This window comes from Festucalex cinctus, chromosome 16, assembly GCF_051991245.1.
Source record: "Festucalex cinctus isolate MCC-2025b chromosome 16, RoL_Fcin_1.0, whole genome shotgun sequence".
Lineage (NCBI taxonomy): Eukaryota > Metazoa > Chordata > Actinopteri > Syngnathiformes > Syngnathidae > Festucalex > Festucalex cinctus.
In genome coordinates, this window is record NC_135426.1 from 17,811,226 (window position 1) to 17,838,511 (window position 27,286).

At 41.6% G+C, this 27,286-nt stretch overlaps 3 protein-coding genes across 15 annotated transcripts in view; all 3 read right to left on the bottom strand.

Annotated features, from left to right (window-relative positions):
* The window catches only part of osgep (O-sialoglycoprotein endopeptidase), a 103,792-nt gene that overhangs the window by 14,638 nt on the left and 61,868 nt on the right, over positions 1–27,286 (bottom strand). For 7 of the 13 annotated variants that reach the window (XM_077501390.1, XM_077501387.1, XM_077501386.1 and 4 more), the window contains exons 1-9: positions 5,084–5,353; positions 4,279–4,481; positions 4,111–4,209; positions 3,940–4,035; positions 3,754–3,864; positions 3,122–3,239; positions 2,169–3,036; positions 1,740–1,792; positions 508–1,629 (exon numbers count right to left, since the gene is read on the bottom strand). In XM_077501390.1, coding sequence (XP_077357516.1) covers positions 508–1,629; positions 1,740–1,792; positions 2,169–3,036; positions 3,122–3,239; positions 3,754–3,864; positions 3,940–4,035; positions 4,111–4,209; positions 4,279–4,481; positions 5,084–5,117 — 2,704 coding nt within the window. In that variant the 5' untranslated portion in view covers positions 5,118–5,353. Of the gene's footprint in view, positions 1–507; positions 1,630–1,739; positions 1,793–2,168; positions 3,037–3,121; positions 3,240–3,753; positions 3,865–3,939; positions 4,036–4,110; positions 4,210–4,278; positions 4,482–5,083; positions 5,354–27,286 lie in introns of those variants that run through there. The other 6 variants (XM_077501392.1, XM_077501394.1, XM_077501393.1 and 3 more) reach the window with 4 other exon arrangements.
* Positions 5,700–9,607, bottom strand: LOC144004290 (uncharacterized). Its single transcript, XM_077501410.1, has 5 exons — positions 9,531–9,607; positions 8,075–8,283; positions 7,151–7,276; positions 6,601–6,747; positions 5,700–6,330 (listed from the first exon to the last, which is right to left on the bottom strand). The coding sequence occupies exons 3-5, from the start codon at positions 7,236–7,238 to the stop codon at positions 6,176–6,178; spliced, it is 390 nt and encodes a 129-aa protein (XP_077357536.1). The 5' UTR covers positions 7,239–7,276; positions 8,075–8,283; positions 9,531–9,607; the 3' UTR covers positions 5,700–6,175.
* LOC144004286 (amphoterin-induced protein 2-like) lies at positions 18,300–25,178 on the bottom strand. The gene is made up of 3 exons (XM_077501405.1): positions 24,183–25,178; positions 21,469–23,037; positions 18,300–20,749 (listed from the first exon to the last, which is right to left on the bottom strand). Exons 2-3 carry the CDS (start codon positions 22,954–22,956, stop codon positions 20,660–20,662), a joined length of 1,578 nt encoding a protein of 525 aa, XP_077357531.1. The 5' UTR covers positions 22,957–23,037; positions 24,183–25,178; the 3' UTR covers positions 18,300–20,659.

Below are 27,286 nucleotides of genomic sequence, written 5' to 3' on the forward strand. Positions count from 1 at the left end.
CTCTGGTGGCTAGTTTTATTTAAGTTTCACAAGGCATGTTTTGGCCTTTACATGTTTAAATTTCACGCTAATGGTCAGACGAAGGGGGACGTAATATGTTTGTGATTGTAGGTGGTTTATATGCATTCCTGTAATGTACAAATACTACAAAAACAATATATATATATTTATTTTATTTATTTTTTGGGGGGGGGGTTAGTATGAGCTCGTTTTTGTTTTTTGTTTTTTTTGTTTTTTACAAAACTGACCCTTTTTTGTATTGCTAACCTTCCCTCAATATCGTGATATCATATTGTGATATTTGGATATTGTTACATCCCTATACATTAATGAGGTAACCAAATGTTATTGAAGTTCCAGAGGAGGTTTAATAACAACCAACATGAGTTTCCTCTTTGCACAAGCCATTTTGAATTTGCCTTTCGTACGGTGGGCTCGTTCGTCTTCATGTTATCTTATGTGCCCGCTGATGCATTTTGAGGTTATAGGCCTGCTTGAATGTCTTACCGCACTCGCCACAGCAGAAGGGCTTCTCTCCGCTGTGCGTTTGCTTGTGTCGCTTCAGCCGGGAGGCGCTGAAGAAGCTCTTGTCGCACTCGCCGCAGGAGTACGGCCGCACGCCCGTGTGGTAGCGCAGGTGGATGGTCAGGTAGCACGACTGGGTGAACTTCTTGTCGCAGAACGGGCACTGGAAGGGCTTGTGGCCCGTGTGGAAGCGCTCGTGCTTGAGCAGCTCGCCGTGCGAGAAGAAGCCCTTGCCGCAGTCGGAGCAGAGGTACGGCCTCTCGCCCGAGTGCGTCAGCTCGTGTCGGATCAGCGTGGCCTTGTACACGAAACTCTTGTCGCACTGCGCGCAGCTGTAGACGTTCTCCCTCGTGTGGCAGCGCTCGTGCTTCCTCATGTTGCGCTCCCGCTTGAAGCACTTGCCGCAGAAGGAGCACATGAAGGGCATCTCCGACGAGTGGATCTTCATGTGGTTGAGCAGGCCGCCCTTGTAGAGGAAGCCCTTGCCGCACTGCGCGCACACGTGCGGCCGCTCTTTTTGGTGGATGCGCTGGTGGGTGGTGAGCGCCGTCCGGTAGGCGAAGCTCTTGCCGCACCCGCAGGCGTACGCCCGCTCTTCCAGGTGAGTGCGCAGGTGCCGGGCCAGGTAGCTGGCGCAGCCGAAGCTCAGCTCGCACTGAGGGCATTTCAGCGAAGCCCTGTCGGCGTTGGCGCCGTGCGTCTTGAGGTGCCTCACCAGCGCCGACTTCCACGCAAACTTGCGGCCGCACTCGGAGCACACGAACTGGCCGCCCTCCACATGGGCGCTCGCGTGCGCCCTCTGAGCGGCCAAGGACTTTGAGACCTGGCCGCAGATGGCGCACTCGAACCTGCATCCGGACTTGTGCGTCTGCTTGTGTCTCTCCAGAGACTGCTTGAAGGAGAAACGTCGGCCGCACTGCGAGCAGAGGAACGGCTGCTCGCCCGTGTGGATGCGCTGGTGGGATTTGAGCAAGGACAGGAACTTGAAGCGCTTGCCGCAGTCTTGGCAGTTGAAAGGACTCTCTTCAATGGCGACGGCCATCTTGTCATCCTCAGAGTCAGCACGCGGAATGTGCTGCTGTTTCTCTGCCATTGAAGCGCCATCTGACACAAACACACTCAATCTGTCTGTATGTTTCATCTTAGAATAAAGATGAAACATAAAATGTGGAAAAAGTGAATGAATGTACACAAAAAAAAAAAAAAACACTCACTTTGATCAGCGTCATTCGTTGAGTCAGATGGTGACCAGTACGAATGCTCCAAACTGTTCAAGAGAAATCAAACAAGTATTTCAATAAGAAGTGCTTAACACATTAAGGGTTCTTAAACTTTTGGGGTCCCAATGATACTCTAAGGCTCCTAAACAGTAAACATCACTACCAGTCGTATCCTATATGACATGGAAATTTAAAAATTTCCTTTTTTGAACAGAACAAACCCACAGTAACGTTACGATAACAAATCTGTAATAAAAAAATAAAAAAAATTAAACCATGTGAAATTAAATTTGTACTTTTCCAAGATAAAATATGCCTCTAATAATGTCTAAAAATGACAACTTTTGAAAAATCAACATTCATCAGCTTTTCCCATAAGGTATAATATTCACAAGATGATAATAAAGACAGAAGGAAACTGACCAAGTGGAGGTGAAATTCTTCGATACTGGTGACCTCTCCGTGATGACTTCCTGTTTGGTCTTGTTCATGCGTTTCTGCAAGTTGATGACTTGGATCTTCATGGTGGGTCTGCGTTTGCGCCGGCTTGCGCGCACGTTAACGAGAGAAACGACTTCGTTGACGAGCTCGGGGGTCAAGTTTTCCGGCAACTCCGCCGCATCGCGCGTGGCATCCCCCTCGCCCGCCGCCAACCTGATGCCGTGAGTTTTCAGGTGCCTCGAGAGCTCCGGCTCGCAGGTGAATTTCCTCTCGCACTGCGGGCACTGCTTGTGCTCGGAAGGAAGAATCTCCCCGCTGATGTCTCGGTCGTACCTACGTCCGGTTTTGTGCGTGTTTCTGTGCCGCTTCAGGGCCTGCCGGAAAGAGAAGCAGCGGCCGCAATCGGAGCAGCGGTGGGGGCGCTCACCTGTGTGGATGACCCGGTGGGCTATCAGCGCAGAGGCAAACTTAAATTTCTTGTCACAGTCCGGACAGTCGTGAGGGCCCGAAGAGATCCGAGTCCGAACGGAAGGGGGCTCCTCGTTAACAACCGCCTGGGGCGTCCTCGTGAGGTCATTTGTTGGCTTTTCATCCATTCCTTCCACGTCCGTGCTCGACTCTCGTGCTTGTTCAACCTCGCCATCTTCTTCCAAACTGACATTTTCTCCCATCATCACCTCGTGCGATTCGACTTCTACCTCTGCAATGATCTCAATTGTCATCTCATCCGCTGTGGGTACATGTATGTGACTGCTTGGTTGGTTAGCCTGCTCTTCAGCTTTTGGCACTCTACAAGTGGGAAAGGCAGAAAGCGAGGAAAGGATGCTGTCCCCCATGCTTGTGGCTGGAACTATTTTTTTTTTTTTAATGGAAACACATTGGTTAGTTAATAACTGCCAAATAACATCATACATTTCTTAGGAAACATACACTACCATGTGGTTCTAAACATCTGAAGTGTTTTTGGTGCTGGAGCAAAACCTTGAGGTCATTCGCTTCGGTGAGTGAATGCACATTTGCATCCAATATCGAAGCGCCAAGCCAGGAAACAGTCTGCAATCAATACACCATACGGATAATTACACAGAATCTGCATCATAATGAGTTTGTGCCTCTTAATATTTTGGTTACAGCTCTACCACAAAAACATCAGATTTCTTTTTCCATCTTGTATTAGATCTTATTGGAATATACACCAACAGTCTGTAAATATTAACCAATCTCTAACATGGACACTCTAATTGAAAATGCATTTTAATTCCCAGAGATATTTTTCTCATATTTTGCTCACCTAATATAGCTAAATAAGGTAACCTAACAACTACATGAATAAACATATTGCTGAATTTCTATACCCGAGGAACAGTGACGGTGAGCCTGCTATGCTGTTGCTGTATCAGATTTTTGTCTCTGGTGAAACAGTTCACTGTGCAAGTTTTAAAAGGTCAGCATATTATTCTACTGGTGATTGTGAAGAGACATACACCCTCTAGTGGTGCAATTGGTCTTGCTGTAACAATATACTGTACATTTGTTTTAATCCAAACATCATAAAGGTGTTCCTCACCTGTTTGAGATCAGGAACAGGTAACAACTGAGCAAGTCGGCCAAGAAACTCCCAAAACAGCGACTTTAAATCCATGTCATACTCAGGACCATAATGAGAAGGGAAGACCTCCTTAGCGATGAGAAAATGTCACAAGTCAAATTCTTTTACCTCTATGAATCAAAAATGATATTGGTGATGCCTTACCATAAAGAATTGTTGTCTCTCTTCAGGATCCTTGAGCAGAACCTGAATTAACTCCAGAAAGCGCATTATGGCTTCCTCTTCTTCATTCACCTGCAACTTAGGGACACACAGCATGTTTCAACTGGCAGTGAAATGATAAGAGGCAGAAATTGGAATTAAAGGAGCACTTACATCTATTTCTGAGGTCTTTTGTTGTTTAATTTTGTCCAGTAGAGACAAGATGAAATCACATTCCAACAGCTGTTCACTCCGGCATAATTCAAGGATATACTGTAGAAAAGGTGTAATGATACTACTCGGTCACAATACTTTTGACCTCCTCTCTAAAGTGGTACTCACCCTGGCTCTTAAACCCAGGTTGAGTTGCATCCTGTGCTTGCACACGAGCAGCTCCGGGACCATCTCCACAGCCAGAGAGACAAAGTCGGCTAGTTCCCAGTAGTTCAGAACTTCTTGTTTCTTCAGGGTCTGCCACATGGAGGCAGACAGGAGCTGCAGAGGTGGCACCAGTAGGCGGAGTGAAGCCAGAGGTAATGGACTACCTAAAAAAAACATGTATTACATACAAGTTAGGATAACTGTAGTTAAGTGGTTCTCAAATTAGGGTCCATCATTTCATTTCTAAAGTGGTTAACTCCATGATTGTCTTACACTGGGCTTATTTTTTCTTGTGATAAGAGAAATGTAAAATGGATTGCAACAATGGATACATTTTTAATTTTACTCGGCGGAACATCTATTGACAATTCTGAGGTCTCCACTCGTTGAAAAGCATTTGACTTAGGATCGTTGGAATTTGATTTGTGATGATTATTTTGATTTCCAAATTTGCCTACTATAAAATTTTGCCTTGTTTGTATGCTAGGCACCGGCTTTACACGGCTTTGTAAATGAAGCATTTGCACCGCGTTGCATTATTAGGGGGGAAAAAAATCAGAAATGCCCGAATTGTAAATTGAAGATGCCATGAATATGTATTAATGGCATCTTAATAACGCTAGCTGGCGAGTTGCCGGTCACGGCAAAATAACCACTTCGAACTTCAGCTAAATTTGCTTACATTGTAGCTCTAATGGAAATATAATTTGACCGCTTAACAAAAAGCCCCAGCTTGAATTCGTTCATTCACTAACAACAAACAAACCTTGGGAAATCGTTGAAAAAACACACGACTCCATCTTCTTGATGAAAAATTGCCGATCACCATTAGCCAGTTAGCGAGCCACTCAAACACTGCAATAACATACGGTTTCCTTCACAACAGAGCCTTTCACGGCTATTCATTAACAAATACCCAAGATCTGAACCTATGAACACAGAATGAGACTAATTTCATGAAAACACTAGTTTTAAACACAACAAGATGCACTAAATTGTTTGGTATGTTTTGCTCTGTCGCTCTTCTTTGCTGGTAGCCAACGACAACACTCGATGTTATTTCTTGTATTACTACCACCCGCTGGCGGTTCTTGGAACTACACCCACGAGCGCCGCATAAACCTGCTGTACAGTTCACGAAACAAACATCCATCCATCCATTTTCTCGACCGCTTACTCCTCACAAGTGTCGCGGGGGTGCTGGAGCCCATTCCAGCCAGCTTCGTGCAGTAGGCGGGGTACACTCTGAACAATCCAGGACGAAACAAACAAACAAACAAACAAACAAACAAACAAACAAATACATAAATAAGTACAATATGGACATTGTGTAATTACATGTCAAGTCAATGGTGAAGACAAGATAAAATGAACTACAGTAATTTGTGATTGTGTATTGCTTTTATTAGATGGTGCAGGCACATTGTGATTGTGGCCACTGAGGCAATACCAATACTGTACTTCTTGTTGCTAAGCAAGGAAGAGACAATAAAACAACAATCAACAGTAATCAATACTGTTCAATGAAAATCAAGTACATACAAATACTGTACAATATTTTAGGCTCATACTGTATAATGTTTGCTTCATTTACAATGCTACAAACATATTAGATTTAAGCCATTGACCTTATTCTGTGTCCTTTACAGCATGTGGCCATTAATACACCTATCTGGCAACTAAACTTATTCTTTATCATGTATACATGTTACAGTCAGTGTTTTTGGCAGCCAATTATACTCAAACACATCATAAACATTTATATAAAAAAGAAAAATGCTGCAGTGACAATTACATCACGAGATTAACTATATTATCTTCAACTTTGAGGTGATTCCACCTTTAACAATTCACATTTTCAGCGCTGAACCAGGTCCCAGGGTATAGAAGGTCCAAAGAGACAGTTTGTGGCTGTTGCAGTTGGATAGCATCCTTCGACAGCTACAGATGATAAAGAGTCATAAGGCTGATAAGGAATCTGCCTGGAAACATCTTGCTGGTAGGGCGAGGGATCTTGAGGGGGGAGGGAAAAAAAAAAACATTTTACGTGAAGCAATTTAATGAGCGCCTAATTAAAATATGCACATAGACCAGCAGGCCTGGTTGATTAAGCAGAAGGTAAATATTGAAAATGTTAATATACAGTTGCACTTGAATGTTTACATACCCTAAGGGTATGTATGCAATTTCTGAGGAATCAACTGCAGTTAGTTATTATTTATTAATTCAATTCTGACCAAGAAAACTTCAAAGCTACAATGCAGTGATGCAGTCAACACCCACCCATCTGGAGTTTCTGCAAAGTCTGCGGGTGCTCCACAGCCTCTCTGATTTTGTTGTCCAAGTTCATACATCTCCGCATGACAAGGAGAGCCAAACACAGCTGCAGGACGAACGTCAACGCGCCCAGCACGATGACGACGTTATTTTCTGTAGACGGGAAAACAGGGAGAGAAATGTTGCCTTTTGCTTAGATACATAAATGCATGAAATATATGTCAGAGGGTTGCAGTGTCCATAAGAAAAGTTCTGAAAATGGGGAACAACAATTGAGTTTGTCGGGTGTGTCTATAAAGTATTTTCGTGGGTATATAAAGTTGAGGAAAAAGTCTACACACCCCTATTTGACCCTTTGGTTTCAGACCATAATATATCTTCCCATTTTTGTTATTGCTTGACCAAAACAAACAGTTAAATGAATCCAAGAATGTGCTGTGAATAATCTGTGGATAAATACTCAATATTTCTAGCGGCTCTTATAATGGGTGTCTTAATCAAGTCAAAATATGTATACAGTACAAGACCGTGCAAAATGTGCAATGTCGTTAGCGACCATATGATGTTTGTGGCATCGACTCCCAGCGGGAGACAACAAGGTCCGAGAAGCCCAGGGTGGAGTTCTGGTTCTGGATGAGCCCCATTTGGCACCAGCGAGAGCGACAGATGGAACCTTGAAGACCTTTACAGAAATGAAATTAGGAAGGGAGAGGGCAAATCAATTGCAACATATTTCACTCCAAACCAGCAACTCAGAATATCACTCAAAAAAAAAAAAAAATGGATTATACATACTGTGAAAAAAAATGTTTACCATCCGATTGGTGATTCTTATAAGAATCCCAATAATCTCATTTAGACTGTTTAACATGCTAATTAATTTAGTGTATTACTATCAAACTAAAACAATGAAATTCACATTCATTATTTAATCTTTAACATTTCTATTGTTAATTATTAATCCAATCAAATTAAGATGTCCTCATGAAAAGGCTGGATTTATTGTGAGTGAATCATTTTTTGAAAATCTCATCAGGAAAAAAACAAAACACATTATAATCATTATTATTATTATTATTATTATAATCAATAATTTCTGATTACGTTCATTTCTTTGTCTTTTTTATTTACAATTTAATGAGACAGAGCTGTCACAAACTTTTAACAGTGTTTTCCAAAGTGTTTCATTATATTTGATGACACTGCCATGCAGCTATTTGAATGCACACAGTGAGCAGGTCAAAGGTCAATGAACTTTGGCCCTTACTGAGTTAGATAATACACTATCAGAATTCACACAAAACCACAGATACACATTGACAAGTATTTGATTGACTTAAAACATCTTAAGTACAAATTGTGTATTGTAGCTAGATGATGAATCGATAATGAAGAGAATTGTTTTAACAGCTGCACACACACAGAGAATCCGGTTTCGTCACATGTATTATTGATTGCAAAAATGTGCAACTTTACTAACCTTGCTAATGATGGAAGTTGCAGTAGTTGTTGTCCCTCCTGTCCCAAGCGTGTCGTTTGGAGTTTAACCCCAGCAGAGAAGCCACTCAAATCGCCTCATTAAAGTTCACGGGAAGTTTGTTTTCCTGCTCACTCCACATGAGCTCCCTTTTTTCTTCTTTTTTGGAGCAGGCAGCTGTGGCCTCGCATTCATTGCACGCATTCAGTCAGCTGTTTCAAATGAATTGCAAAAAATAAATAAAATAGAACATCTGAGAGGCAGGTACACTTGATGGCAATGAGTAAACTATCCAGAGGACCTTGTTCAGTTTCCCTCAGGGTTGGGCACAATGCCGAGTAACAAGTGTTGTAAACACCAGAGGAGAACCCTCACTGTCACTTTGCCCACGTTCACACTTTCAACACATTGGTCAACATATTATTGGTATTAATTAAGTATGTAGTTTATTAATCTTTGATTGAAGGTTATTAGAATTAGAAAAGGTGTGTCAAATGTACGATACAAGACTACTGTTTTTCACACTTGGCTTTCTCGCCTCTGGGAACTCCTTAATGACTGTTAGAAAACCATTTCAGGTGATGACTTTTGCTCATTGAGGGAATGCCAAGAGTGTGCAAAAAAAATCATCAGAGAAAAGAGTGACTATTTTGAAGAAACTAGAATAGAAAATTTGTTTTCAATCATTTCACGTTTTTTTAAGTACATAACTCCACATGTGTTCATTCATAGTTTTGATGCTTTCAGTGAGAATCTACAATGTAACGTAATGGAAATAAAGAAAATGCATTGCCTGAGAAGGTGTGTCCAAACAAATAAATCATGTATCCATGTCGACTGGTTGGGAAACACTGGCCCAAGTCACTAATCCTGTACAAGGCTGTTATAACCAGCAGAGGGCATCAGAGAGCTTAGCTACTAAAGTCTACTCGAGAAATAAAAATATATTTAGAATATATTTGTACAAAGCCTTATATTTATTTTTACTGAATAAAATATACTTTATTTTCGGTATTGCACAGGCCTGCAAAACAACCAACTTTTTTTTTTTTTTTATCACACTTAACACATAAGAAGGGTTGTAGAAGTGTTACAATAAATATCTTCCACTATGAAAATGAAGCTTTTTCATATAATGAAGGTTTCACCCTGAGCATAGAACACAACTATGTCCATCAAAACAATTGTGCTTGTGTTGACATCCTTAACGCTGGACACATCTGTTAATCTGATGTCTATTGCTCCCTTTTAACACAGAATAAAACAAAGTATATACTGGGACCACAGTCGTGTCCTCTAGCAAGGATTACTCCTACACATGCAGCGGCGGCCGTCATGCAAATTCCATTTTGATTATTAAAAGCAGAGGACAGAAGAGGCAAACTGTTTTGTTTCCCATTAAGGCGACCCCTTCTCCCACTAAGAGGATTATCCCTGACACACGCGCGGCGGGACTTACATAAGGCTGTCAGGGGAGGATCATATCTGACATTTCTGCAATATCCTACATTTTGGCAGATTGAGAAACGAGTCGATGTGAGGTGTGGCGGGAGCAGCGAGCCAGCAAAAGGCAACGGCGCCTCAACTTGCCACCAGGAGAATATGCAAACTTTCTCCCACTGTGTCAACAATGTGCCCCGTTGAACTCAAAAATCCCACCATCATCGATCTTATTGTCCGGTGGTTAATTATGTGGTGATTTTTAAATGAGCAGTAATTGCAGCCTCTTCCATTAAAACATAATTATCATTCTTCAGTTTAACATCTCAAGGGCACTGCAATAATTAATGCACTGTTTGACACTAGGTGACATTTTCCTGTTTATCCAAAACAAAATGTTTACACCAGGTACCACCTACAACAATATTTAGGAGTCAAACTTTGCTCCACCATTTTCCTTGGTGCAGTAAATGATACAGAAATATTAAATGTTGTTAAACCATTAAAAAATAAAAAGTCCACAGTGAGTACAATGGCACGGTGGACAAAAGAGTTCTTTAGTCTGTTGGTCCGGCACTAAAAAAAACAATAATAAGAACACAACCCAAAGCAAATGTGTATTTCTGTTAAGTGGTGGAGGCGAACAACGAATGGAACTCAAATCAAACGCAAAAAGGTTGTATTCAATCCACTTGCCACCAGGGCACAAAGCCAACGTTTTGCATCAAACACCGTCTCTCGTTACTCGGACGTTTCTCTGGTCAGTTTCCACAACGACCCCGAGCCACGTTCTCGTATGGATCACGTGTGTTCACGAGACGAGTTTTCTTCCCCGTCTAATCCGAGCACAGCGCAAATGTATCACAGGCGTGGAACAAAGCTTCCTCTTTTAAATGTCAAGGCACCAGCTGCCTGATAACAAGCGCTTGTAAACGGGCGGCCTTGCAGGATTGTTTGCACACGTGTACAGTAAGTTATTAGACAGTCAGGTGTTACATCACCGATCAAAATTAAGATAAATTATATAGGTGGACACGGCGCTATTCCTCACTTTCACATGCATAAATGTCATCCATCACCTTCCTGTTTCATAATACTGGAATAATTGTCAATGGGATTTTTTTTTTCAAGAATAATAACTTCTTTACTGTTACTTTCACACTGCATTAAAGGTAAATTGGCACATCAGAAGCGTAACAGCACAGCCGGGATTTATTTAACATGCCGAAACGAGACATTGTGAATTCACACAGCCGCCGCGACGCCCTAATGAATATAATTAGACGTGACAATTGCTTTCAGCACAAAGCAGTGACGAAACTTCAAATTCTGTTTCGCCTTTGATACTAAATCGGAGTCCTGCAAATTCCCGGGTCGACTTCAAGCCTGACAATCCCACAAAACAGAACCTCACACAGCACAATGGGCCAGTAACAAGGTGGGGGAAAGCCATTCAATTGAGTAAGGTGCTATTAACTCAATATTCAAGGTCATGTTATTCAATATAAAGGCACATTTTAGTCAAAACAATAGAAAAGTGGCACAACTGGAGTAAATCACTGTTCCGTGCACTGGCTGGGCAGCTAATATAATTTTGTAAGGTTCAATTGGTTTTGATTCTTATGCATGCACACGCACACGCAGCGGTGCATCAGAGTGGCAAGGAAATATGGTAATAACATCTTGAGGATGCAGCTAGATACTCAAGCGCGGCCCCGACTGTGACCCGCCAGCCCTGCCGAAATACTGGATCAAACCATTTTTAAGGGCACAGACAAGCCCCAGAGCAACAGAAAGGAAATGACTCCACACACGTCCAATCACCTTCTTTATTATGGAACGCGTCCGCATCTGTGCCCTGCACGTTTGCTCTTTAAGAATTTAGATTCAGGATGAGAAAGATGCATTGCTACCGGATTTCAATGAGTGGCCGCAAATGCTGGATGAATACTAAATCTCCATTAAGGGTTTGATTACACAGTATAGTATTATGTATTGTATCTTAATCTCTTGGGGGGGGAATCACGAGACAACAAAAAAACAAATACAAAAACAAATGAACCTTTTTTCTGGTATTTTGGCTTTTTTTTTTTTTTCTAAATGACATTTGTAGTTAGAATTTGGGATGAAGGTTTACAAGTGTCAGGAACAAAAAAAAAAAAAAAAAGGAAAGTAACAAACAAAATATACTAGACGAACCCGAGAGGAATGACAGAGACTCAATGATGCAAACGAATGATCCAACAACGAGCGCAGGGAAGGAGGGAACTAAATAGGAGCAGACAAATTAGACAATGACAAAAATGACACACAGAGGGTGCTGATTGGAAGACAAAGGGACTGGGATGATGAGCTCAATGACAACAAGGAGACATGAAACGAAGACCAAACCAAAACCGAACCAAACAAAACACAGATCATGACATAACAAGACCCAAGCCAAAACAAAAATGTAAATAAAACACAGTAAAAAGTTTACAAACCCTTGTTCTTTTTCATCTTTTTACCACCATGTGACAGGAACAGGAAGTGACCTGTTTCAACAGGAAGTGACTCAGAAGTGACCTAATATCAACAGGAAGTGACCCAATTTCAACAGGAAGTGACTTGATTTCAACAGGAAATGACCCAGGAGTGCTAATGCTAATGCTATGTTAACATGCTAATGACCTAAAACTTTCAAAAGAAAAAAAAAGTCAAGAAAGCCAACTAGTACATCTGAACTTTGTTTGAGGATAGTAAGAGACACTTTAAATGTTACAAGAGGATGTGCGTACTTGTGTAACCACATTATCGCATTTGTTTATTTCTACATCCCCTGTTGAAAAGCTAAATGCCACATAAATGGTTTTTAAATGATGTATCTTGGTCTCTTGTTGATATTACAAAATCTGAACTTGAGCAGGGACGTGTAAACCTTTTACTGTATAGCCACTGTACCTATAAATAGCAAAATCAGAGAAACCAATATAATCATTTTAAAGAGGTCTCTTTTTTTTCCCCCACTTTTTTTTCACTGGCTTGCTTGAAAGAAGCATACGATTGAGTCGATAATAGAACATTTGGAAGACCTTTAAGAGCATTTTGATTAAATTTAATATCAATGTGATGACTCATTGTGAAGCTTTATGATATGTCAAGCTCATACGGACACGCAGTCGTTACATTTCCAGCAAATGTGATGGATTGCATTGTAAATGGCTGTTAAGTCAAGTATCACTGACGATAACAGTGGACAAGTGGACTATGGCACACTGTACACGCACTTACAATTTAATTAAAATGATATTATGAATCCCCAGTGGAGCAATTATAAAGTCCGCATAGAAAACATTACTTATTCATTCTTTTGCACAAATAGACACAAAGCAGCACACTTGTATTTACCAAGGCTGAGCAGCACCAATGGCACATTAAATTGCTGGAATTGGTTCAATATTCTGACAGGATCCAGCGCTTTTTGCAAAGAACAGAAGAAGTTAATGAATCAAGGCCATTAAAAAACAAAAAACAAAAAAAAACTGCGTCCAAGCGTCCAAGATGCAGACGCTTTGTGCAGTGCAATGGAATTGCTAAACTGATTCATAAGCATGAAACGCTCGCTGCTTATGTTTTGCCTAGAACAGCACAAGTATAATCTAATGAAGGACACTCATTTGCATGAACTTCCGCCTTTACAAAGATAATAATGCTCAATTTGTATTGCTTGCGTGATGCGTCTTAGAGTAATTGACTCTAAAATGCTATAGATATCGGTAATGGGTGAATGAAAATAAAAATAAATAAAAATCATGTCACCAAGTACCCTAATGAGATTTAATGCATTCATTCATTCATTCATTAAATCTCATTAGGGTACTTGGTGACATGATTTTTATTTATTTTTATTATTCTCGAAATGTGGAGTTAGTAACACTATTGGAATGAGGGCTCCCTCTAGTGGTACGTAAATTGCTGCCCAAGTACAGTTCAGTGATGCGATGCCAGTGGGAGTATGTGTAACCACAACAGTTATTTACTTATTTATTTATTTACTTATTTTTATAATAACTAAAATAAAGTGTAATTGCACATCCACTGCAGTAGTTGGCAGTGGCGATCTCATTGTCAGAGTGTGTGCAATGTTTGAAAACCACCGCTTTAGACAAATGGAGTGAAGTAGATTTAATTTAAAAACAAAAGACCAAATATGATTGCATATAGAAAAATAAATCAACACATATTTGATATCTTATATCATATATTCATATTTTAACAAGTGTAGGACATTTCAAAAACCAGCAATTTTCATTTTGACACTTGGCCCCTGTTTATAAGTAAAAAAAAGAAAAAAAAAGACCAAATATGTTTGCACATATGCATAAATAAATAAATAAATAAATAAATAAATAAATATATATACATATACATAAATTAACTCGGCCCCTGTTTTTAAGTAACCTACTTAGTGCACACTTACAGTACATGTGAATTTGCTTCCCCACTGAGGCTCCTGATTATATAAACACAGCAAGGACTTGTTTGGTCTCAATCCAGTCCTGGAACATGAAAAGACGCGACTTCTTGTCCTTCATCTCCTTTCATAACTGATAACTATCAGCCTGAAAAGTCTCAGCTTGGCCTCAGCCGCAGCTGTTACAAAAATTAAATTCTCGCCAAGGAACATGTCAAATGTGAATGTTGGGAAGCGTATTTCAAACAAGGTGGATCAGGAGTAGCGAATTTGGGTCCTTATAGATCCGCCTCTTCACCTAATAAGATTGCTCTGCATGGCAATTTCACAGACGACGCGCTTGTGTTTATCCCACTGAATGTCACTCGCAACAAACAACCCCCAATTCTCGGGTTGCTTTTCCCACATTTTAATGAAGTGCTGCGTCAGCTCAAATCTTCCCATTTGTGCCATTTACAGTGTGTAAATAGATTCAACATATTCCCAAATGTGTCACGCGACATTCTCATATTCTGTTTCAGTGTGGCAGGGTTCTACCGAAAGCCTTCCAATTACGAGCCGACAGTCATTCAGGAGCTGCCGTGCAGCATCGGCGTTTCCAAGGGAGCGAGTGACAAAGAAGGAAGCTGCTCGCACAGTTGTTAGATGAGGTTTCTGCGGGTGATAGACGGCAGGTGTCCAGCTCGTCTGCACGGGGGCTAACTACATTTACAGCTGCGGAAGAGGCACAGCGGGCTCGTTTGTTTGCTTGTACAAATCTGGCATCTGCATACCATATTAGTAGTACACTGAACAAAACTAATTTAACGACTACATGTTTTTTACAGCTAAATTTGTCATAAAATATATTTATGATTGAGTTTAAACGTTAACTCATTGACTGCCATTGACGGAAAAAGACGTCAAATAATGCATTTTTGCTGGGCTGGCAGTGAATGTGTTAAATGGCAACAGATTGCCACTTGTGCCATAGTGAAAGAGTATTTAATTGGATTGTTATGTTGACATGCCACCTCTGTAAGGTGGATGGATTTGTGTATGCTACATCTTTGAGCTTAGCTCGTGAAAAATGAGAACAAACACAAAAGTGTCGAGATTATCTTTTTGTTAAGTGAAGTCAAAATATTTAAAATAAATGAGATTCATTATTTGTGTTATAATGTCAAGTATAGGATTGATTGGTCAACTCAAAAATGAACACATTCACTGCCAGCCCAGCAAAAATGCATGATTTGACGTCTTTTTCCGTCAATGGCAGTCAATGAGTTAAAGACGAAGTCAACCCCCAAAAATGTTTTTTGACAATAACATGTACTATGCAGCCCCACTAGTAAATATGGTATTGTGGTTAATATTGCATTAGTGGAATATGAGTTAAGCAGCAAAATCCAGACGTTTTTATCCCTCTCAGGGGACGGCCATTTTGTCACTTACTGTCAACTGAAGATGACAGGTCTCTGGTAGTAACCAATCACAGCTTAGCTTCAGAAAACAGGTGACCTCTGATTGGCTGTTGCCTGAACCCTGAGCAACTGTGATGTCATTTTCAGTCGACAGCAGGTGTCAAAATGGCCGTCCCCTTGAGATGGACCAAAACGGGTGGATTTTGCTTCATAACTCATATTCCACAAATGTGATATTAACCAGAATGTCGTGTTTAGACCAGCGAGGTCACATATAACATATTATTGTCAAGATGTGTTTAAGGTTGACTTCCACTTTAACAAAATAAAAGCTTTGTGATCGACTAGACAAAAATAAAGTCGGTACTTGAGGGTAAACTGAGAAGACCTAATGAATATTTTAGCATACTTGTGACATTTTTGTTTAATGTTGTTCTGGCTCAATAAATTTGGGGTATGGGGGAACATTATGTACTAATAACTGCATCTGTTACTGCCATGGTTTGGGTTGGGGTTGTTACTTTTGTCATGGCTTAGGTTTAATTTTGGTTTAGTTTGATGTTGTCCTCATGTTTCTTTAAGTTCAGTCATGATGTATGTTTTGCGTTGCTGTTCTTTTGTGCTCTGGTCTAGTCTTGTCAAGCGTTGTCATGTCCACCTGTGTTTGCCTGCCCCTCCTCATGTTTCAACCAATCAGCATCCTCTGCCACTTGTGTCTTGCCCAGCTGTGTCTAATTGTCAATTAGTGTGTGAGTGTATTTAATCTCTTGTCTCCTGTCTGTCTGTGTTCGTTTTTGTTTTGGCTTCATTAAATTTCCATTTCCTGCTTCTCTGCCTTTGGGTCCGCAACCACACCTCAAAACCTGACAGTTATGAATTTTCTGTACTATATTCTACTGAGGTTTGCTCGTGCAAGCTCCACATAGCAGAATATTACGGTAGAGTTGTTAACACGGGTTTCTATCATGTGCTATTAATTTTTGATGCATGTTTGACAAGCTTTCATTCATTTGTCCAACACGTGAGGCGTCTGATTTCCAAGGATCAGGAAAAGGAAACACAAAGGCTTCTCTTAATAAGCAAGTCGGCCCAAAAAAAAACACACAAAAAAAAACAGGTAAATGAACTCCTTTTTGATTACACTATTCCGGGGTAACTGTCAGAACAAGATGAATGGACCATATAAGCTCAGAAGGCAGGTTAATTAAACAGTGGGAACCATTTGCCAAATGGTGCCATTATACTGAACGTGTTCACATTAATTTTGCTATTTTAGCAATACGACTCCCACTTTCATTAGACTTTCTCCAACGTTTGACTTATGAGCAGTCAGGAAATTATTACATTTTAGACTCGGCACTGAGAAGATGAATGCGTCCTAGTGGATATTGATCAAAGTGGTATTCATTAAAGCTAATAAGCGGGGTGGTCATGCGCCTTCATGTTATGACCCTGCTAAAATGTTGTCTCATAGAATCTTTCATGTTTTAGCACCCGTCATAACTCTAAAAACGATGCTCCTGCTCGCATATTACAGAACTGCAAGTCAGCAGTAGGTGCAGTGAAGCAAATGCACACTTCAAAATTAGAAGAGTGTATCTGAAGATTGCTGCGATATGTCAGCCAAAATGATAGTCCTTGATTTATTTCTTTGATTGTTATATTTGACTTTCCATTTTTCAGCCTGCATATGCAATTTTTAAGAGAAACTCATCCAGTCAGGTTGACATAACAATACAATAAAATACAACTGCTTGAATGTGTAGTAGATATAACACTCCATTAATATGAACAAAAAATCCATGAATCCATTTTTTGAGCATGTGCACCTTCTAATGCGTGTGCAACGATCATATCTTGATTTGTTGCTCGCAAGTCAAAGCAGCAACTCATAAGTCAAGGCACAACTGTACCACTACAATATCCTGACATGAAAATATTTCACTTTTGTTCAAGCTACTACTAATAAATAACCTGAAAATAGCCAGATCTACACACTAATTTCGTCGGGAAAAGGCGGGACATTCCGTACAATAATAATAATAATAATAATGAATCTTCCGACTTCACAAGTGGAATTTCCGAGTTCAAGGGGGCATTCCCTTACGCACTTCCTGGTTTGAACTTGGAAAAGTCAGACTTCCGACCATCCTCGAATGCAGCATTAGCTCCGGCGTCTGCGCTGGCTTCCTGGTTTTGTCACAGTTGCATATCCCGCCCCCCTAAACACAATGCCGCTCTGTGATTGGTCCGAACCACTGGGCGGTTATCAACAGGAAGCGGCACAAGATGTAAGATGTATTGTCAGAAGTTTGTGTACTCACAAATACTGCGAGAATTCATCTTGCGAGAGCAAAGTTAACTAATAATAGGGGGGTTTATTAGTGCAAATACAAATTGGAGGCTTTAATTAAACCCAAACTGAGAATGCATCATATACAATAGTGAGAATATTATGGGAGCCAGTCATTAAAAGTCACCGTGTTAAGATGTGAAAAACACCTCGTCCCATTGGACTGGCGGCATTTCCAGATTGGTCCCGATGGGAACCATCAGCAGCACGTCTCCATTCAACAAAGGCCAATTTCCCCGTCACTTCTGAAAGCACCGCACTTTTACAAAAGGCTCCTTGTGTCCTGTCTTCCTCTGAAATGACCGACTGTACAATCATGTCAAGTGTTCCAAAAAAATAATACTAAAAAAGCGTGCAAAAAATAGGCTTTAAGGTTTCACTTTTTCACTAGCAAATGAAAAGGCCTTAAGAGGATTTTTTTGGAAATTGTGATTTGCTGACTCACTAAGAGGTTATTCGCCATGCTTTAAATCCTTCTGATGTAACCCTACTTTTCATTTTATCACCCAAACTGACTTTATTTCCACATGGTGCCTAAAATAATGACTTCTTGGAGGCAGAAAACAACACACAAGCTCGAAAAGTCGACGTTTTATTTGAAAAATGCGCAATACGCACTCTTGACGGAACACTTGAATATGTCTATGTGCATTCTAATGCGACATCAAAACGAAAAGATGTAATATGATGTGGACAGGACACGTGTAGAAGCAACACACGCTTCTTGGCACCTTGGAAACGACACCACAGAGCTAAAAATATCAGACAAAAGGGAGAATGTAGGTCACACCTTTCCCCATTGGCTGACACCAATATGGCCTGAATGACACTTCGCTACTCAGGCGATCAGGGTCAATCCTTCCAACAGTTGCTTGCGTACCTCTCGCTCCGTAAATGCGGCTAGAGATGAGAAAGGGCGTAAAAGCACTTTTTATTCTCAAGAAAGAGCGACTGGAAATATGAATCTGCCATGTGCCTGCCATTATTGACCTTCAAAAGCTCAAACTGAAAAGCAAATGTTGAATATAATTTCAAAGTCTGCTATCGCATCATCTCACCAGAGAAGTTAGGTGACATTTTGAGACATGCGGTGTGTATAAAAAGTCTACACACCCCTGCTCAAATGCCAGGTGTTAATGGTATAAAAAAATGTGACCAAGGTGAATTATTTCAAATGTTTTTGCACTGTTATTGCAAGCCAGAAAGATTAGCTTTGATTTCATCAGACCATAAAGTATGTTCCTGCGTGTGTTTGCGAAATTTTGTTATGGTATGATGAAACCAAAATTACCATAGTATAACATTTTATTTACTTATATAGCACATTTACAACAACACAGTTGAACCCATAGAAGAGAGACAAATAACATAAAAACGCCAGATACACGATCTCACCCTCAGGCTAGAGAATAAAAATATGACTTTAGGCGTGATTTCAACCAAAAAACGATGTAACGATAAGCGCAATATCGTGATATTAAAACTGACACAATATCGTCGTCGTCATGTTCACGATATTTAAATGCAACACATCTGTTCAAAAAGTCGGGTTGATTTCCATTTGTGCAGTTCAAGCACCCTCTGGTGGCTAGTTTTTTTTAGTGTAATTTAATTTTCATTAGGGATGTTTTGGCCCTTCTATGTTTCAAGGTTCCAACAGGTTGTAGAGATAGTCAGGTGCTAGGCCGTTTAGGCACTACAAATAAAATTTTAAAATCAATCCTAACAGGTGCAGGAAGCCAGTGGAGGGGGACCAGTAAAGAGCTGTGAGTTGAAACATTTAGACAACATTGTGGCCTTACACGAGGTGTGGTGAATTGCAAATAAGCCACATTAAAGGTGGAAAATGTTTTGAAATGATTTACCTTGGTCTCATTTTTTATGTCAGAAAACCAAGCATTTAAAGCTTTTAATATCAACTGTATCGTGAGTTGGTTTACAGCCTTGAGTGCAAATAATATATGTGGTATGTGCATCCTGCACGAGGCTTTTTAATATGCTTTGTGAGTGTATATCTCTGTATTGTCAAGTTAGCTTTGAGTACATATTAACATTTTTAATGATAATGCACTCAGTTGAAATGGCGATGTTAGCAAGCCTTTGGAAGTCAACCTTAAACATTTCTTGACAAATAATATGTTATATGTAACCTCACTAGTCTAAACATGACATTCTGATTAATATTACATTTGTGGAATATGAGCCATGCAGCATAAACCAGCTATTTTTATCCATCTCAGGGGGCGGGCATTTTGCCACTTGCTGTCGACTGAAGATGACATCACAGTTACTTGGGCAAGGACCAATCACAGCTCACCTGTTTTCTGAAGCTGAGCTATGATTGGTTGTTAGCTGAGACCTGAGCAAGTGGCAAAATGGCCGGCTTCTGATTAAAAAAAAACAAAAAACTGGATTTAACTGCTTAGCTCATATTTCACTAACGCAATATTAACCAGAATACTGTATTTAGACTAGTGGGACTGAAATTACAGTAATGTTTATGAGGGTATTACAAAGAGCTGTTAGCATGCTAATATGTGCATTCCGATCAGACCTCTTTTAATGCCATATTCTTACAGCAGTGGGTTGCTACTAAGACACCTCACTAAACAATTACACTATTATACATATATAAATGTGCATGAATTAACGCTTTGAGAAAATTCCGTTACGATACATGCATTCATTTCATTCTTACTGGCAATTAAGTGCTGCATTGCTCCAACTCACCGAAACAGTCATACACGTTACAGTAGCTGAACCGAGAATTGCTCCCTTGCCATGTAAAATACAGCAGACAATACAGTAGACACACTTTGATCTATAATAAAACAAAGTTGGATTGGTTTCCGTGGTGGCGTTTGAACAGCACGACATGTCTCTTAATTAATTACCGGGAGCCAGTCAGACTTGACAATAAGCTTCAACGCAGCAGCGCTTTATCGATTTGAGTGCGACGGTTCCGCCGCTCGCATTTGTATAATCTTTGAGATCTCGGCCGCGGCATACGTCAAGTTTCCATATGGCGTCTTTATAAAAACACAGTCAGGATATTAGTGATATTATGGATATTGGACTTCCGGGTGACATTTCAGGATGAACCTAAAAATACTGCATATGAGTCTCAGGCTAAAACTATGAATTCATTACAAGTAAGGTGGAAAGATTACATAAAAAGTAGGACTGGGTATCAATTCGAATTTCCTTGATTTGATTTCAATTCACAAGAGTTCAGTTCGATTCGATTTTTCCCAATTCAAGTTAATTTGAAACAAAAATTGACATCAAGGATGAGAAGAAAATATTTTTATAATTCGAATTTAATAATTGTAAATATAAACGTAACATTTTCTGAATTGTCTTAACACATTCACTGCCATAGACGGTTTTAGACGTCAAAGAATTTTTTTTTTCTCCTGGACTGGCAGTGAATGAGTTAATTAAAGTCCAATAAGTCAGGTCTTTCATAAATGCAAGAAAATACTTTTAAAGTCATGTGAACAGTCAATTTCAAGATTCAAAAAAAAAATAATGGCCTTTAAAATTCAATTTACTTCAGAATTTATTGGGAACTTATGGCTATTGAGCTCAAAAAGGAAAATCAATTTGATATCGATTATTCGATTTTTTAAAACCCATCCCTAATAAAAAAAAAAGACATTTTAGGTTCATCCTGAAATTTCACCCGACTATCTCTCACGTTTTCTGACTACTTAAAATCTTCAGCTTCGATGATGTTTTGTTATACCATGAGGGCCGTGTCTGTGAGGGTCTGTCCCACTGTCCTGCTTCCGTTTTTCAGAATTCCCTCAGTGGTAGCATGACTCGTGTTGATAACTGGCGACTTTGCACCAGCGCTATCACAGTCCTCCACTTGGGGCTCTAAGAACGCTACTCTTTTCCCATTGGACCTCCGCTGCCCCGACTCAACTTCCCTGGGGTCCGAACAGAGGATGAGCGCTCGTCCTCCGCACCCTCCCGGGGCTCCGCCCCTGTTTTCCCTGCACCGGCACGGCGTCAGGTACAGGTAGAGGAGCACCAGTATGATGCTGACCACGCAGGAAGCCAGGGTGGTGAACGCCGTGTTGAAATGCTCGCCTCCGCCTCGATGGGCCGAACCGCTGGCGGCGACGGAGCTCATGTTCCCCACCACCACGGTGACCTCGGGGGACGCGTCCGGGCGGTACGGACGCTCGCGGGCCGCCACGCACGCGTACGCGCCAGAGTCCTCCATTAGCGCTCCTCGTATCTCCAGGGTGCCATTAGGGAGGACTGCCAGGCGAGCGCTTGGATCGTGCGCTGATAAATTGAGCACTGCTGTGGGGGTCACCCAGAAAACTGCCGGATCCGTCATCGGCGGCGAGGCAAAGCCGGGACATGTCAGCCACAACCATTTACCGGGATCCGTTTGGTAGCTTCCCGCCTCACTGGACATCTCGTCGTCCAGGCTGCAATTCAGCTTGCGGCCTACGTCGTCCCGACATGGGTAGTCATCTTTAAAGTCCACCAGGGGGCGATACTGCCTCCACACCCAGTACTGGAGCAGCGCCAGTAAAGCGCAGTCGCACGTTAGAGGGTTTCCCTGCAAATAAATTCCACCATGTTGGCTCAGAGAAAGCAGCGTGTCAACACGCACACTGGCGAGCCTGTTGGATGACACGTCCAGAAAGGTCAGGTTGAGAGGACCTCCTCCATCCCAGAGACTTACAGGGAGCGATGTCAGCCTGTTCCCAGACAAGTAGAGCTTGGCCAGGCTGCGGAGACCACTAAAGGAGTTAGGATTGATCTGGGCAATCAGGTTACCAAACAGCAGCAGCTCTCTCAGCTCAGCGAGGCCGGTAAAGATGGAGGAATTGAGCACTGATAGCTTGTTGGATGAGAGGTCCAAGTGGAGGAGATGAGGCGTCGCCGTGAAGGCGTTCGCCTCGATTCGGACGATGCGATTACGACCGACGAGCAGAGCGGCGAGCCGGTCAAACGGACGCCGTAGCCAATCGGCGGGCAGCGCAGTCAGGGAATTGTGGCTCAGGTCTAAGCGTGCGGCGTAGTCGGGGAGGTCAAGGGGCGGCGCGGACAGATTGCAGCCGCTGCAGGAAATGATATCGCTGGCGCAAATGCAGCCAGGCGGGCACGTGAGCGCCCGGGGAGGGAAGCCCAGGCACAAGGAGAGGAGCAGGGCCGCGGCCGCGGGGTTGACGCCGCCCCGGCTCAAGAGATGCCACGCGATGGGACGCATCCTGCTGTTCCCGCGGGGCCGAGTCTCAGCTTGCCGTCTGACGTGGCTTGCACATGTCAGCTATAGGTGTTAGAAGGAGAGCTGAGGAAGAAACACACCAAGTTGGATGTCATTGTTTTCATTTTGTCCTAGTGTTCTTCAAAATTAACTCGGTGGTCACATAGCAACAACACCTGCACATTTCTGGCAATTATAACATGCTGTCAGGCTGTGTTTATTGCAGCCGACATTCATGTTTACAGTAGCAGTCACGCAACGGCTGCGTTCAGGTGCACTTTGTAAATGAAAGTGAATGTGTTTACTTCTTTCGGTGCAGTATTATGAAACGGATTACGCAGGGAATTAACACTTGAGTTGGATACTGTATCATCACAGCTGTAATGATTCATTTTGTTTTGTAACATGGGTTCTATTTGTGACAATTTTGGTTTAATATGAAGTCTAATGACAAATTGTTACCCTCAAGACGCAAAGGCATTATCAAGTTATCAGTACTCTGTATAGTGAGTACTTGTTCTGAAAAAAAAAAGAAAAAAAAAAGCAATATCTAACTACACCCATATGAGAGGTAAAAAGTAAAATGACTATGAGTAAATGAGTATAAGGACTATTTTTCATACATCTGGATTAGAGCTGTCAAAATTAATCTATTAATCGACAACTATTTTTATAATCAAGTAATCGGTTGGAGCCATTTGTAAATTTAAAATTGTCCAAATACTCTGAACAGTAATTGTTCACTGATTTCTGTAGTCCTTCATGAAAAAGGACTGATTATCTTCTGTGTTTATTTAATCAGGCATTATTAATAAGGCATTTGCAAACATTTTTTTTCTACTTTGGAAAACAATGACCAAACCGATAACATAGTACAACATCAACACCCCCCCCCCCCCCCCCCCTTGTTGGTTTTAATCACTATATGAATAGGAAGTACGAAATGTTTATATGTTCAATAAAAAAAAATCAATAAATCCAAATTAAATTAATTAATTAAATTAAATTAAATTAAATCAAGTACGAAATCAACCCCAATCACGAGTTAACAAACAGTAATGGGGGGGCTCTTTACACTACAAGAACTGTTTTAAAAGTGCTTTCCAAAACGCATTTGAAATCCAACTGTGAGAGAAAGAAAATAAATGTTGGGATGAAGTCAACCACCAAGTGCGCTATCGGCTTATAAGGGAAATAAAGAGCAAAGAATAAACACGCTGCCTGCTCACCTTGACGCCCACGCAGCTGCCGCCTGTTCAAACAGACACGCTCTCTTGTCCACGTTCGCTTCTGCATCCACGTTCGCCCGTGCTCGGACCGCGTGCAATCCTCCCTTTTGTGGGTCTTCAAAGCGCAACCCGGCTCGGTTTCGCCGCGCCGTGCACCATCTTGCAAGCCGAAAAAGCAGACAGCTGGCCTGGCTGACTGGCTGGCTGGCTGGCTGGTGTGCGCGCGCCTCAAGGAGCGACGGGGAGGAGAGGGAAACTGCGAATGAACTGTTCACCTGCAGGTCGAGTTGCGTGACGCCAGTGGGAGGGGACAGAGGCGATGGGAAGACGGAAGCCACCGCAGCACAACAACTAGATACGCACGCACGCACGCACGCGAGTGGAATGGAGGAAAAGCTGCAGCTGCACAACGCTGCCACGTTTCCAACAACTGATGAAATGCAAGACGACCACATGGACTTTCTACAATTATGACAGCACTTCGTAAACTTTTGACACCAAGCATCATTAGCTTTCCAAGTAGGCTACGTAGAAACTCTGAAAAACCATTCGTGGAGAAAGAAAAATGTTTGAGGACAAGTTTGAAATCTGAAGCTTCATTGCTCATAAATTACATCGACCAGTTGATTGTAAAGGTCCTGGAGCAGATTACATTAACATGGCAACACATAGAAATCTAATTGGACAAAAATAAAAGATGGATGGATTTAAATTAAAAAGCGTCCACTGCCACAATTTTAGTGGTTACATCAATCTGTATGTATTAGTGAGCTACATTCTATTGGAAAAACCTGTCCCCAGAGAAATCCAAATAATGATTCCAATGTAAGGGCATGGATCCGAAACCCTCAACCCCGTGACAGTGAATGATGCCATTGTTACAGCAAGTCAAAGTGATGCAACCCTGCAGTGATGACCCAGAGTGATAAACAGCCATGCCTGGCAATTCCCGAGCCTCGCGGTAGTAAATCGCATTATACACTTAATGGTGTCTTTTCAGGGGGGATTTGCCCCATTAAAGATCGCATCATCACAATTAAATGTATGCCCTTGAAGATGCCTTTTTCCATTTCCCCTTGCAGTGCCACAGCAGCCTCATTATTTACACTCGAGGTTACACAATGAAGTCTATAGGGCCTTGGGCAAAACGACAGCCAAGTGTAAGCTAATGGGATTTTTGGTGAGAACTGCCTGGAGAAAGAACATCTCAAAAGTCATGTATCAACATTGGAGTACAGAAGTGGTGCATTCATTTATGGGAGCTGCGTATCTTTTGTTTGTGTCAAATGGCAGACGGCAGCATTCATAAACTGCATTTGCATGTGTTCAATTAATCACAGTTTGAAGCCTTGTTAACTGTCTGCTTTTCTCCTCTTAACCCCTGTTGCGAGTCTGTGAGTCCTCGACACAAACAGAAACCGGAACGAGGAGAGAGAGAGAAAAAAAATCAATCATATAATTGTCCTTGCAGAAAGACAAGTCCGTTTCATTAGGCTGGAAGCGATGTGAGAACGAGGCTGATGCCTTATTACTGACTTCAGTCTAATCACAATGCACTGCTAATTACGAGCTTTCCACCCAGGACACCGTGATAGACAAATCGGTGTATGTTTCCATGGCGCCGGCCATCAAAGGGGAAGGCCATTGGGGATAATGCTCGAATGTCTGTCTTTGCCAGCAAAATCCGACTGCCAGCTTGCTGAGACATCTCGATTTCCTCTTTATTACTTGCCAGTGGCACCAATAATCAACTGTTTGAAATGCTGGAGGTAGCTGTATTCTAAAAATACTGAAAATCAGACGTCTCTGCGACTTTTATCACTGCAAGCACGTCAGTCGCAATCAGTGGGCATGTGACCACTTCAGAGACACGTTCACATCCCTGCAAAACACACACTGATAATCACGCAGTAGAGAATGACAGCCGTGTAGTGTAAGATGCAAGATTTTAGACGATCTCCACGTCTTTCAAGGTGTCATTCGACCTGTAAAATCACGCCTCATCCCCACCCCCTTCCTCTGAAAGTGACAGTTGCTGCACGCTGAGATTGAAGTTCTCCACGAGCAGCTCTCTGCACGACCTCACTCTGTGACTCTCCTCCGGCTTCCAAAAAAAGCCTCTTGATGGCACGCTCGAAACGCTTTATTTATAGTTTGTCTAAAGTATAAACAATCTTGGGATGACAACGTTTTCTTCCCGGCAGATATAAACTGGCTTTGCTGGTGCACGACTGGACATGTAGGACACTTAATACTGCAATACACTGACTTCAAATGGAAAGCAGGACAGCACATCGTGGAAGAACGCATGCATCAGTGTAAAATAATGATAATAATAATAATAATAATAATAATAATAATAATAATAATAATAATAATAATGTAGAATAATCCACGAATAATGGCAAATAACGTGAGTGTAGGAATGGACAGGAGGGAAAACAACTCTGAGATGAAAGGAAGAAATTAAGTCAGAAAGCAGGTACAAGCAACATAATGATGTAAGGATACATAAATTAAAACAGGTGTGAAGTAAGGAAGACTAAAAGAAGGATGAAAGGTAGGTGGAAAGCAGGTTTAATTAATTTAATGAGGGATTAAAGGAAACGTAAATAAATACAGGAAGGAAGGAACCAAGGGAGAGAGAGGGAGGGAGGGAGGGAAGGAAGGAGGAAGGAAGGAAGGAAAGAAAGAAGGAATGAAGGTAGGAAGGAAGAAAGAGAGGGAGGGGGGATTTAGGAAGGAAGGTTAGAGTAGCACAATGAAGGTGAGAAGGATGCATGAATTGAAACAGGTTTGAAGGAAGGAAGAAAGGAAGGACGGACGGACGGACGGAAGGAAGGGATGAGAGGGAAGGCAGGATGAAGGAAGGAAGGCAGGAAGGAAGGAAGGAAGGAAGGAAGGAAGGAAGGAAGGAGATCAGGAAGCAAAAAGCATGTCTAAGGGCAGGGAAGGTGAGAAGAGGTGAGAAAGGAAGCAGAAACAAAGAAAGGACAGCTGAGAAGTAAAAAGGATGGAAGGAAAAAAACGCAACACTGAGGGAAGGAGGACAAAAAAAAACGTGTATGTACTTTTGACCCACTTTTGTACACAACGCAAAGCGG

What these genes read in the sequence shown, in the direction of transcription:
- LOC144004290 (XM_077501410.1), bottom strand. Translation starts at nt 7,238, where the DNA reads ATGGGGCTCATCCAGAACCAGAACTCCACCCTGGGCTTCTCGGACCTT. An exon ending in GATGCCACAAACATCATATG is followed by an intron (nt 6,748 to 7,150) that starts GTCGCTAACGAC and finishes TCCCGTCTACAG; the next exon opens with AAAATAACGTCGTCATCGTG. An exon ending in TTTGCAGAAACTCCAGATGG is followed by an intron (nt 6,331 to 6,600) that starts GTGGGTGTTGAC and finishes TCCCCCCTCAAG; the next exon opens with ATCCCTCGCCCTACCAGCAA.
- LOC144004286 (XM_077501405.1), bottom strand. Translation starts at nt 22,956, where the DNA reads ATGCGTCCCATCGCGTGGCATCTCTTGAGCCGGGGCGGCGTCAACCCC. An exon ending in TCACAGACACGGCCCTCATG is followed by an intron (nt 20,750 to 21,468) that starts GTATAACAAAAC and finishes GTTTTTATAAAG; the next exon opens with ACGCCATATGGAAACTTGAC.